Here is a 12,272-nt window from a genome sequence, read left to right as displayed (position 1 = left end):
TGCTGCTGAAGCCTGCTGGTTTCCAGTCCTTGCCCTTGGTTAGAGCAGCGAGTCCTTTTGGAAGTCAAAGAAAAATATACCAGGAGCAGACAACCTAGAATAGTTGTGCCTATTTAAAATATATAATTGTCGGGGAAGCAGGTTGTCTGTTTCAGCACAGAATGGTGTGTCCATGCTGCGCTCACCATCTGGGTATTGGACTTCATGCTTTAGCTGGGTTAGGGTGCGTTCGTGCCACGTGACATGCGGCATATTTTACTTTGAAAGCCACCGTGTCAGCAGTACTTTGGGTCATACATCTAATGCTAGAAAGTTCTCACCTTTAATCATGGATGTTACTGGTGTTTTATGTGGGTAGCAGCTCACTCTCCCCCAAACTTCTTTTTAGTGTTGTTAAAAGATTTAATTATTTCAGACAGAAAAAATGGTGTAGGTACTTTCATTTTAGTATAGGTAGATTTTGGATGGCACAGCACATTCATTCAAAAATGCCAGCACTTGCCGTGATAAATTCTGGGAGGCACAGGGAATTCAGAGATGAAGAAGAGAGGAGGTCCCTTTGCTTGATTGGCTTGTATTTTGTGGGGGCTTGAAAAACGTACCTTAGTAATTGTTATGTGATGTGACAACCACCAGAACAGAGAGGAACTCGTGTGAATTTCAACGGAGAGGAGAGGCGGCCAGCCCTTCAGGCCCCCGAGACCGTCAGCAAACACCATGGGCTGTTTCTCGGAAGATGAAGGCCAGCGCGGGGTGGGAGGAGAGCGTGAGAGTTGTTTGGTGTCTCCAACCTCTGTTTTCTCTAAATCAGTGTACATACAGTGCTTTCCTATTGGTGATAAAATACACTCAGTCATTTTATTTCCCGACTTGAAATCCTCCAACGCTTCTCCTGGATTTTAGGGTAACCGTCTTCGTTCGTGGTTTAGCCCTTCTTGTTCTGGGCCCGGCTTCCCTCCCGTCTCGTCGTGTCCCCTCTGTCCTTCTCGTGCCTTCTGAGTTCAGCTCACACTTTCCTCGGGGCAGGAAAGCCCTCTGCCCCGGGGAACTTACAGTCCGTCTGTGGAGTCGTGAACTAAAACTGCCTGCTGTCGTAGGTGCAGGAAGGAAAAAGAGACACACCGGGCTTTGTAGAACATCCAGAAAGACCCTTCTGATGTTTTCTCCCTGAATTCTTCCCCCGCCCCCTGTGATGGAGGATGTCCCCCGCTCTTCTGGTACTGACTGCCCTGGCCTGTGTCACCCCCCAGTTCTGTCAGATTCCTGAGGGCTGGGACCCGGCCTCCTCCCGCCAGCACGCCCCTAGCACTGACACTGAGCACGTGTGGAGTACTTACTGTTTGGACGAGCTCATTTCTGGGAATTTCTTGATTCCGCATCCACGGTTGCAGTAGACTGACCTGAACAGAGGAGGTCCACGTGAGGATCACGTGCTCACACACACGCTCGCAGTCGGGGTCGTCAGGGGCTTCCTGACGCCTACAGGAGCAGCCTTAGGCTCCACGCTTGAGTGATACACTGATCTTTGAATAATTGCGCAAAACAGGAAGTTAAGCTTTAATGGACTTGAGTTACGTGAACATTCTTTCTGTAACAAGCCAAGGGGTATATGAACGCTCCATGCAAGAGGCGCACTAGGGCTCGTCCCACTACCGCGCCTGTACCGGCCACGAATCCCTGGACAAGTGTGTTGGGAATTAAGTATGTGGCATCTGTTTTTAAGGTTTGTTTGTTTATTTGTTTTTAAGGTCTTGTGGTCTGATTCTTCAATAACATCAGTAACCAAATCTTCCTCTGAAGTGACTGAATTTATTTCAAAGGTAAGGTGATTTAAGGGCTCTTACAAAAATTAAAAGGGTCTCATTCCCCACGGTCCACTGGACTGCCAAGTAATTTCCATGGTTGCAGCCTTCAGTGGGTGCAGTGTGTGCAGTGCCGGGGATTCGTGCTCCGACAGCGCGAGTGGTCCTCAGGGCCACGGTCCACACTCCTTCCGGTTGCGGAGAACGAGATGGGACAGAAAGATGCTAGTGTGAAGGTGCCCAAGGGGTGTTTGGCTGGTGGTGGTTTGTTACTGCTCAGCCGAGGCTGAGGGAGGGGCTCATGTGGCACGGCAGTGGGCAGACCTTTTTCCACCTTACTCTGTTTACATATTGAATTTTCCTGTTTGCTTTTATTTTTTAAAATTGAAATACAGATGATGTACAACCTGTTTGGTTTTAAATTGATTCAACAGATATCGTTTGAACAACAAGCTGCACTACTAAAGAATTACCTCTTTACCCCCATGTACACGTGTTACATACGTACACACCTGCGTGTCTAAAGTCCCCTGGCCTGGCCTGTGCCGGAGCAGTGAACCACTGTCTTTGCCACAGTTGTGCAGCTGAAGTAGTTACCTTTGTTGTGTGGAATAACATAGCTGAAGTGTCTCCAAAGTGTGGCTTGCCATTTGATTATAAAATTAAGGATATAATCCTGTAGGAGAAAATCGAGTTGATGGATCCTGTTTGAGAAGCTTGGGGAGAAGTTGTTTGAGTGTGCCTCTTATTTAGGCCTGCCATACACTGAAGGATGCCACAGTGCCGTGCTTTCTAGGATTGATTATTGATCCTCCCCGGGGGTTCCCTGTTTCCTCTGCACCACTTAGAACACTGAATTTCCTCTCCTTTGTGCCTATCCTCTTGTCTTGTGAAAAAGCACTTCTCTGGACTCCGCTGACGCTGGCAGACCTTGCCACTCTTTTGTCTGGGTGTTTGCAGTGGCTGATATTCACCTGGCTTTGGGTTCTCTGCCCTTCCTGGTATCTGCCTTGCTGTCTTTCAGTAATTTTGGAAAATTCTTGTCCATTATCTCTTCAAATATTTCTTCTGCCCCACTCTCTCTTCTCCTGGGCCTTGAGTTACGTGTACTTGACCCTGTCTTCAAGTTCACTTATGTTTCTCCTCAGCTCTGTCCAGGTTGCTGATGAGCTGAATTCTTCATCTCTAGTAGTACCATGGTTTTGGGGTTTTTTGTTCTTTTGTTTTCTGTAGCTTTTCCGTTTGATACGTCTTTTAGTAAAGTTTCCATCTCTCTGATGAAATTTCCCACTCGTTCGTGCATGTTGTTCATTTTTTTAAACTAAGTCCTTTAGTATGTTAAGCATGGTTATTTTCAAGTCCTTGTCTGATAGTGCCAACATCTGGGTTATTTTTCAGTCTGGTTCCGATGATTATCTTGACAATAGATTCCCCCCTCTTTTTTATCTTACAATTTTTGACTGAACGTTAGACGTCATGTCTAGAAACGAGCCTGGAAACGGGCCTGCTGCTGAGTCTGTCGGACCAGCGGTGGGGCTTCAGGTTGATCTCATCAGGAGCAGAGCTGGGTTTGGGTTTTGCTGTTGCACCACAGGCCTCAGGTTCTTCCAGGGAGGCCTGCTGGTCCCTTGAGCCTTGAGAGGAGCCTGGAGTGGTCTGGCTTCACCTGTGGCACAGAGGGGGGGTCTCCCTCCTCCGTTGACTCCTCCCTCCCTGGGCAGACTGCTGTTACTTGTTGCCTGGTGATGGATGTACGGTGAGGGTCGGGGCGGCTCCCCGTCCTCCTGGTGCAGCCTCAGCTCTAGCCACAGGGTCGTGGGGGGCCTTTCTCAGCATCCCTGCCCCTTCCTTCCCCAGCAGCAGCTGACTAGGCTCAGGAGGGCTTCCTGCCCCTTCCTTGGGGCCAGAGGGGTTTTGTTTTTATCTTCCCCGAGAAGCAGGGTATCTCTGCCCATGACCTGGTGCCGGGAGGACTTTCTCCTCCTCCTGCAGAGGCATGAAGGCATTCTGCCTCACCCCCCAGAGACATGGGGTTTTGCTTGAGCTCTGGGAGCAGGAGCAATCTGGTCCCTCCCCCAGCGGGTTGCGGGCTTTTTGCTTTGGATTGAGAGCAGGCTGCAGGGAAAGGCACGGGGTTTCCAGCCTCACCCCCAGGGGCAGCTGCCCCCCCAAACCGTGCCACCTGTGCAGACTCTCTCCAGCCTCCCGCCTGTGGAAGGGAGCTCGGGAATGAGGACACAGGCCCCCTGTGTCTGGGCTCCTGGCTGACTGCTGTCTGACGCACACTTAGCCTGTGGGGATGTGTTCATCCCAGCCGACCTCTTCTACCTGCTTGTATGGCAGCCATCTCTCCCTCGTGCTCTGCCACGGCTGAGACAGTTCACGTGCCCTGTCTCCTCAGAGGGGCAGGTCCCTCTTGGAATTCGGTTCACGTGGTGGCCTTGCAGCTCAGCCCTCTGGTGGGCTCGAGAGCAGGCACAGCTGTGTGGGGTGTTGATCTTCTTCTTGATGTTGTGGTGGGTTGTTGCCTTCTGCGTCCCAAGTGGACGCAGAACCCCAGATGGCCCCCAGAATCATAGCAGCAGGTGTCAGCAGCCAGTACCTGCCCAAGTGTTTCCCACAGTGAGGAGTTCTGGTTCTGTAAGATGAATTTTGACATACTTCCTGTGCCTTTTCGTCTTTCAGTTATCTCAGCTGTATCCTGAAGAAAATTTGGAGAAATTCATTCCTTGCTTAGCTGGCCCAGATTCATTTTATGTAGAGCGAAACCACATGGATCTGGAAGCGGACCTGAGGTAATTAATGCTCCTCACCCCACCCAAGGCCACGGGGAGCAGCCCCCCTGCGGCGCTGCGGTGACTGCCGGCCCTCTGCAGTGTGGGCGGGCCCGGGCGGGGCCAGACGTGAGCTGCCTAGTCATCTGAGGGGCCCCTCAGGCGACATGTGGTCTGCATGGTTCGGGTCTCCTGTTTGCCTCTAGGGATTTTCATCAGTTATGGAGAATTTGAAGCATCTTAATAATCTAGGCATGATTTTGAGAATATATAAGTGAAGGAATTTCAAAGTGTATGCCACCATTTAATGTAATTTTGACAGTCTTATGAAATAAAGTCTGCTTCTGGCCTATAGTTGAAAGGATTAAGTGAGGACCTAATAAAAAGTCTCCTGGGCCCAGTGGCTCTGGACCCTTGATGACGTCCTGGCGCGTTGGTCTTGTACATGCGCACAGAGGGCCCCGGGGACTGGGGCCAACATCGGAGTGCCACACAGCAGCTGTGACGGCACCAGCTGTGCTCATGGCCCGGGTGGTGGGCCCTGAAAGACTCGATTCATGCAGTGTAATACAGTGTGAATAAGGAAAGGGGCACCAGGAAACAGTATGAATCATACCAAGAATGAAACTGAATAAAGCAGGAAGAATATAGGTTAAGGCACTTCTGTTTAGTTTTTCTCTGATATATGTATCTCTTAATTGAAAATTAAAATTTCTCTCCCATTTACTTTTTGGTAACACATTTTAATGCTGATAAAACCACTCTTTCATTTCTAGGTATTTGGCTTCATTACCTTCTCACATATTAAAAAATGACCATGTTAAGAAATTTTTCAGCACTTCATCTCCCACCCAACAGCTTCAAAGTCCAAGTGAGTTTGTAAAATGTAATTCAATAAAAGTAGAAACATTTTTATGGTCTGTAAATAAATTATATCTATTTTAACTTGTAGGTCCTGGCAACCCTTCCCTGTCTAAAGTCGGTACCATGATGGGCGTGTCTGGAAGGTGAGACTTTACCATGTAACCAAAACATTTCCAGTCAGCCTTGTTACAGAGCTTACTTTTCATTTTGTGTAAAAAGTTGTTTCTAGAGTTAAGTCATTCTTGACCTTCGTCTTGAATAATAGTATTGAGAGAAGAATTGGATAGAGATAATTCACTTTTTGATTTCTTTAAAAAAAAAAAAAAAAAAGTGGTTCTCTGAGCCCCTGGAATTAGAATTCCCAAAGACCCTTATTGCAAATGCCAGTTTCTGGGCCCTGCACATTCTAGGAAACCAAAATTTCTGAGAATCTTCATTTCTACAAGCTCCTGGGGAGTGATTAAGCCCATGAAGGGCCAGAGTTGCTGCTCTAGAGGCCCCTCTGCCAGCACGGGGCCCGACACTGATGGTGGCAGTGCTCGGGTGACAGACAGCCTGCACATCTGGACTGACAGCCAACATTAAAATGGGCTAACATCACAGACGGTGTGTACACGCGCGCGCACACACACACGCACACACGGTTCTGTGAGCTCTAGTCAGGTAACGAGGTCTTTGAAGGTGCCGACTCTCTTCACCCTCTGCCTGGAGTGTGTAAACATGTAATATGTCAGTTTGCAGTTTCGTGTGGAAGGGGCAGGGACAGAGAGTGATGCTTTTGCTCCTTCCAGCTTTCTAGAATTTACTTTTCAAAAAAAAAAATTAATTTGAATATTAAAGATTTTGGAGTTAGTTTTAATATATGATTATCAGTATCATCCTGTGATAGAAGCAACAGAAAGAAACTAGGCAGCAAAGCCAAAAGTCTGGTGGTGACACACAGACGTGTACATATACATAACATGTACACACGTACTCAAGCGCAGCATCTAGATGGGTACATACACGTCCGTGCACGCACACGTCCACGCCTACAGATGTTCACCCCAGGGTGATGGTGGCAGTAGCTCTGGCCCCAGCAGTGGACATGGCTGCAGATGCAGTCCAGGCTGTAGGAGCTGGTCCTCGGTGGAGGCCGTGGTCTTTTGAAAACTACCTGTCTGCTGTCCTCGCAGGCCTGTGTGCGGAGTGGCCGGCATCCCGTCCTCTCAGGGCGGCGCCCAGCATCACGTGCAGCACTCGGCCAGTGCGTCCGCCTTGCCCCACTGCTCGCACGCGGCGGGTGCAGGCTCAGCTCTGGCCTACCGGACCCCGATGGACAGCTCGCCCGCCATCTTGATGCCTTCCAGCCTGCAGGCCCCGCAGACCCAGGAGCAAAATGGGATTTTAGACTGGCTTCGGAAACTGCGTTTGCACAAGTACTACCCCGTCTTTAAACAGCTCACGATGGAGAAGGTACGTTGGTTACTAGCAGGCAGGGAGAATGTGCTGCTTGTCTCAGGTAACCCGTCATTCTTTGGACCTCATTCCTAGAGGAACTGAGTTGGGTTTCTGCAGCATGTGTGTCGTGGAGGTCATACCACCTGGTCCTTAACACCTGCGGATGTGCGTCCCCACAAGTCCCGTGAGCTCGCTGGAGGGGCCGTGGATTTGAATTTGGAGGCTACCTGCAGCTGAAGCAAAAACTGGATCACAGTTGTTTGTAAACAAACAGCTTTCTTAAGATAGCTTGGGGTCTTCCCAAACGAGACACTCACTGTCTGTGACCGAGGGCTGTGTCTGCAGCAGCCCTTCAGTGGGTAGAGGGAGTGAGTTGTGGGCCCCGCGCCCCCCTTGCTTAGACGCCCCGCGGCATAGCCTTTTACAAGAGCCCAGTGCCACAGGGTTGTCTGATTTCCTGCCTTCACGTAGGCTCCTGGAGCTAAATGAGTAGATGGATTTTACGTCTTTCAAGCAATCCTACATGGCAGTTATCTTTTACAATAGTTTTGACAAGGAGCATTTTTTCACGTTAAAAAAAAATTCTAAAATTTCTTAAGTTTCAGTGTCACTGGTAAAAGTAAATTGGACCTGAATGTGATGTTTGAACTCTGAGCTCCCCCTGCTGGATGAAGTGACTTGGTGCCTTTTATCTCTGCAAACGTTTCGTTTGTCCAAAAGTCTGCAATTGAAGAATCTAGAAATCAAGCTTTTACTGCTAATGAAGAACACATTTTAAGTAACTTTTCAATACTCTCAGTTTAGGATTCACAAGTCTTAAAAACAACAGATTTTACTAACCTTGGTCATGATCAGTTTAAAAAGTTTTAGCGTAATGTATGAGTTGAAAAGGCTAAGATCACGAATCATGTTATGGACCGTTGTGAGAACCAAGTATCATCTTTTTTCTTAGTATGAGGCCAGTGGGTTAGGTCGCTGTTCAGTTTGGATGGCATCTACTTTTCTGGATCACTGGCTACCCAACAAAGTTGCTGTTGTCCCTAAAATGACCATGATCTCAAGAAAAAAGAGCCACTAAAGAAGACTGCTCCTGTCTGTTGGAGGGAGAGCCCCGGGAGGGGAGACACTTCCACCAGCTGCATCTCTGCAGCAGTTGAGACGCAGAACACTGTCTCAGTCTCCTGCCCGCATAGCACGGACCTTCCAGGTGCCCAATCTTCACCCAGCTGTCACTCGGATGCCTGTGCTGAAGGCTCAGTGGACACAGCCTGTGACCCTCAGACGCACAATGAGCGTCTTATATTTTGGACCCTGGACACCAAGTCATTTAGCAAGTAAATGTTTCACAGTGTTCCCCAGTCTTTTATTATCTAGTTAAGTTTGATCTGTTTACATATCCTAGAGGTAGAATACGTTTATGAAATTAAACTCCAAGTTCTTTGTTTTCAGAATCCTAATTAATTCTCAAACTTTGTAATTTGTTTCTTCTGTGGAAGTTTCTGAGCCTTACGGAAGAAGATCTAAATAAATTTGAATCCCTCACCATGGGAGCAAAGAAAAAACTCAAGACTCAACTGGAGCTGGAAAAGTGAGTGTGAGATTGTTTATGAAATGTGTCTTCATTTTAGTTTCTAACATGCGGAACAGATGCTAGGACTTATTACTGCTGATTGCTTAGCAAACCTTAATTAATGCTCTTAAAATTCTACAAACGTGGCTTTGGTTTGCTAGGAAGGACCCTTTAGAGTGAATCTGACAAGTCAGAATGCGTTATCTTCCACCCTGGAGATTATTTTGACGGAAATCACCCTTCTTAAGTAGAGACTGTGAAACACGGAGAGGCTCTGCAGCAGAACTGAACGCTCGCTTGTTGGTGTGCTTTCCTGTCGCACAGGGAGAAGTCAGAGAAACGGTGCCTGAACCCCTCGGCCCCTCCCCCAGTCAGCAGCAGCGGAGTGGCCCGCGTTCCCCCTACCAGCCACGTGGGGCCTGTGCAGCCGGTGCGAAGCAGCCATGCTGCAGGTGGGTGGGGCCGGGCGCGCCTGGACCCGGGACCCTTCGGAGGAGGGCCAGGCCACAGGTCACGCCCCTTTTCCCTTTCTGTTTTCTAGTGCTTAGAGTTACTTTTCACTATTTTAGTTTATTTTATTTTTAAATTAATTAATTAATTAATTTATTTATTTAACTTTTGGCTGCGTTGGGTCTTCGTTGCTGCGCGCGGGCTTTCTCTAGTTGCGGCGAGTGGGGAGCCACTCTTCGTTGTGGTGCGCGGGCTTCTCATTGCAGTGGCTTCTCTCGTTGCAGAGCACGGGCTCTAGGTTTGCGGGCTCAGTAGTTGTGGCGCATGGGCTTAGTTGCTCCGCGCCATGTGGGATCTTAGTTCCCTGACCAGGGCTTGAACCCGTGTCCCCTGCACTGGCAGGTGGATTCTTAACCACTGAGCCACCACGGAAGTCCCCAGATTGGGACTTTTCTGTTTCCATTTTCTCGTACTTAAGAGTTACTTTTCATTATTTTAGCTTTTATAGTTCCTGCGACAGGAAAATAGAAGGGACGTTTGGGTTAGAAGCTGGAGACTGGTGACTCGCCTGAAGTGGTTTGGGCAAAAGCATGAGACCCAGAAACTGCTCTGGTGAAAGGGAAAGAGTAGGAAGTATGCGAAATAGATGAAAACCTCTCCCCCGACCATGGCAGGTGTGGAGAGGTGGCTTTAGGCCGTTGCCCTGCAGGTCCGTCCTGAAGTCCTCGATGCCGAACCACCAGCCTTCCTCCTCTTCTCCCTGCCATCCTCTCCTCGGTAGGAGGTGGAGGACCACGGTAACAGCTGCTCTGCTGTTTTCCTCATGCACTAGAAACATCAAGAGTGACAGTAAACCAGGAAGAAAAAATGTCAGTGCATCTTTTCAGTGCTTATTTGACTGAAAAGGTCTTAGGTCCCTGGGCCTCAGAAAACGGAGATCTCTGTTTGTGGAGGGCGGCTGCTGTAGCACCCAGTGGCTTGGGGGTCCTTTTCCTGTCCTGCAGCGTTTGCTTGGGGAGGCTGAGAGCACGGCCACGTGTGCGTCTGCCGCCTGGCGAGCTTGTGAGCCTCAGCCCTGTACGAACAGGGACAGGATGGGACCTGGCTCCTTGGGACTGCTGTGAAGATGAGCACGATAGGCATGCATGCGGGTGGGAGAGGAGGGCGCAGTCGACGCTGGCTGGCACAGCCCCCGTCGGTGTCCCGTGGCTCGTGGACCTCGGTGCCGCCTTTGGACTGTCACCTGTCGCTTGTCCGCAGCGCTGCGGGTGGAGGTGGAGCAGCCCCCTCACCAGACGGCCCGGGAAGGCAGCTCCTCCGAGTGCTCCAGCTCCTCGCCCAGCCCGATGGGCGTGCAGGCCCGGGAGGAGAGCTCGGACAGCGCGGAGGAGAGCGACAGGCGTAAGGACGCCCCGCGTGGCTCGCGCTCTGCTGCCCCCGCCCTGGCCTGCGGAAGCTGTGCTGACGCTGTTTCCACCCCTCTAGGTGTGGAGATCCACTTGGAGGGCTCTGACAAGGAGAAGCCTGTGATGCTGCTGAACCACTTCACTTCAAGTTCCGCCAGGCCCACAGCCCAGGTCCTCCCCGTGCAGAACGAAGCAGGCTCCAACCCGTCGGGCCACCACCCGCTGCCCCCGCAGATGATGACGGCGGCCTCGCACATCGCGCCCATCCGGATGCTGAACTCTGTGCACAAGGCGGAAAGGGGGGCCGCGGACATGAAGCTCCTCTCGTCCTCTGTGCACTCGCTGCTGTCTCTCGAGGAGCGCAGTAAAGTCTCTGGACCAAGAAGCGGCATCAAAGTGGACAAGAGCTTTGGCAGCACCATGATGGACGTGCTACCCGCGTCCACCCCCCATCAGCCCGTGCAGGTCCTTTCTGGACTCGCCGAGAGCAGCTCTGTGTCGCCCACCGTCTCCTTTGGTCCCCGCACCAAAGTCGTCCACGCGTCCGCCCTCGACAGGGTGATGAAGCCGGCACAGCAGCCGGCCCTGGTGGTGGAGACCAGCACTGCTGCCGCAGGGACGTCCAGCACCGTCTTCCACGTGGCTCGGCCACCCATCAAACTTCTGGTGTCTTCATCTGTCCCTGCAGATTCTGCCATCTCTGGGCAAACCTCCTGTTCTGGCAACGTGCAAATAAGTGTGCCCCCTGCCATAATAAACCCTCGGACTGCTCTGTACACAGCCAATACCAAAGCTGCCTTCTCTGCGATGAGCGGTGTGCCCGTGGGCCCCCTGCAGGGCAGCTTCTGCGCAAACAGCAACACTGCCTCTGCCAGTAGCCACCCTGCCACGTCATTTGCAAACATGGCCACCGTGCCCAGCTGCCCCGCCCCCAGCTCCAGCCCTGCGCTCTCCTCGGTCCCCGAAAGCAGCTTCTACAGCAGCAGTGGCGGCGGCGGCGGCTCCCCCGGGAACCTCCCCGCTTCGGCCCAGAACCACCACCACCACCACCACCATCAGCAGCAGCCGGCGGCACCCCAGCAGCCTGCGCCCGCCCCGCCCCCCGGCTGCGTCGTGTGCACGTCCTGCGGCTGCAGTGGGAGCTGCGGCTCGAGCGGCCTAACTGTCAGCTACGCCAACTACTTCCAGCACCCGTTCTCCGGGCCGTCTGTCTTCCCCTTCCCGTTCCTGCCCTTCAGCCCCATGTGCGGCAGCGGCTACGTGGGCGCCCAGCAGTACGGCGGCGGTGCCTTCCCGGTCGTGCACTCGCCCTACGGCAGCGGCGTGGGCCCCGAGCCCGTGCTGGGCGGCCAGTCGGCCTTCACCGTCCCGCCCGTGCAGAACTTCATGGGGGCGGCGGGTGTCTACCAGGCTCAGGGCTTGGTGGGCAGTAGCAACGGCTCCGGTCACAAGAAGAGCGGGCATCTGTCGTGCTACAACTGTGGGGCCACGGGTCACCGCGCTCAGGACTGCAAGCAGCCGTCCATGGACTCCAACCGGCAAGGTAAAGGCCCCCGAGGCGGAGGGCTCCCGGCACGCGTGTCCTTTCTCTGAAAGGAATAGTCAACTTCCTTTCTTTTTTTTTTTTAAAGCAAGCAAGAAGTGGTTTTTCAAATGCTCTCTGAAAAAGCACGAAACTCCTGATGGGCTGTGCAGCCCCCAGAAGGGCTGCTTTGGTTCTGAGACTGTCTTTGTGATCTCAGCCTGCGCCTCATTTTAGAGTGTGGCTAGCTGGCTGCGGCCCAGTGGCTCCTTGGTCTGTTATCTTGTGCCACGTGACTGGGGAGCAAGCCTGGGTGATGTAGTGCCACCGCCGGTGTTTAACTGAGAACCGAGGGCGTGGCACGTGAGTTCAGGCGCTACAGGTGGAACTCGCTGTCCCCGCTTCTCCTCCCCCGTCTAGAGTGGCCGTGGCCGTGGCCGTGGG

The 12,272-nt window shown here is 51.8% G+C and overlaps 1 protein-coding gene across 2 annotated transcripts in view; it reads left to right on the top strand.

The window, feature by feature from the left end:
• The window catches only part of ZCCHC14 (zinc finger CCHC-type containing 14), a 57,014-nt gene that overhangs the window by 41,905 nt on the left and 2,837 nt on the right, over nt 1-12,272 (top strand). Inside the window, exons 4-12 of one of the 2 annotated variants that reach the window (XM_082436889.1) lie at nt 1,749-1,820; nt 4,488-4,597; nt 5,353-5,447; nt 5,529-5,583; nt 6,616-6,895; nt 8,377-8,468; nt 8,775-8,902; nt 10,161-10,301; nt 10,386-11,849. In XM_082436889.1, coding sequence (XP_082293015.1) covers nt 1,749-1,820; nt 4,488-4,597; nt 5,353-5,447; nt 5,529-5,583; nt 6,616-6,895; nt 8,377-8,468; nt 8,775-8,902; nt 10,161-10,301; nt 10,386-11,849 — 2,437 coding nt within the window. The remainder of the gene's footprint in view (nt 1-1,748; nt 1,821-4,487; nt 4,598-5,352; nt 5,448-5,528; nt 5,584-6,615; nt 6,896-8,376; nt 8,469-8,774; nt 8,903-10,160; nt 10,302-10,385; nt 11,850-12,272) is intronic. The other variant, XM_082436890.1, reaches the window with a different exon arrangement.

Source organism: Balaenoptera physalus (assembly GCF_965194825.1).
Source record: "Balaenoptera physalus genome assembly, chromosome: 19".
Lineage (NCBI taxonomy): Eukaryota > Metazoa > Chordata > Mammalia > Artiodactyla > Balaenopteridae > Balaenoptera > Balaenoptera physalus.
The sequence above is the reverse complement of the archived record's forward strand: the minus strand, read 5'-3'. Positions and strand labels throughout refer to the sequence as shown.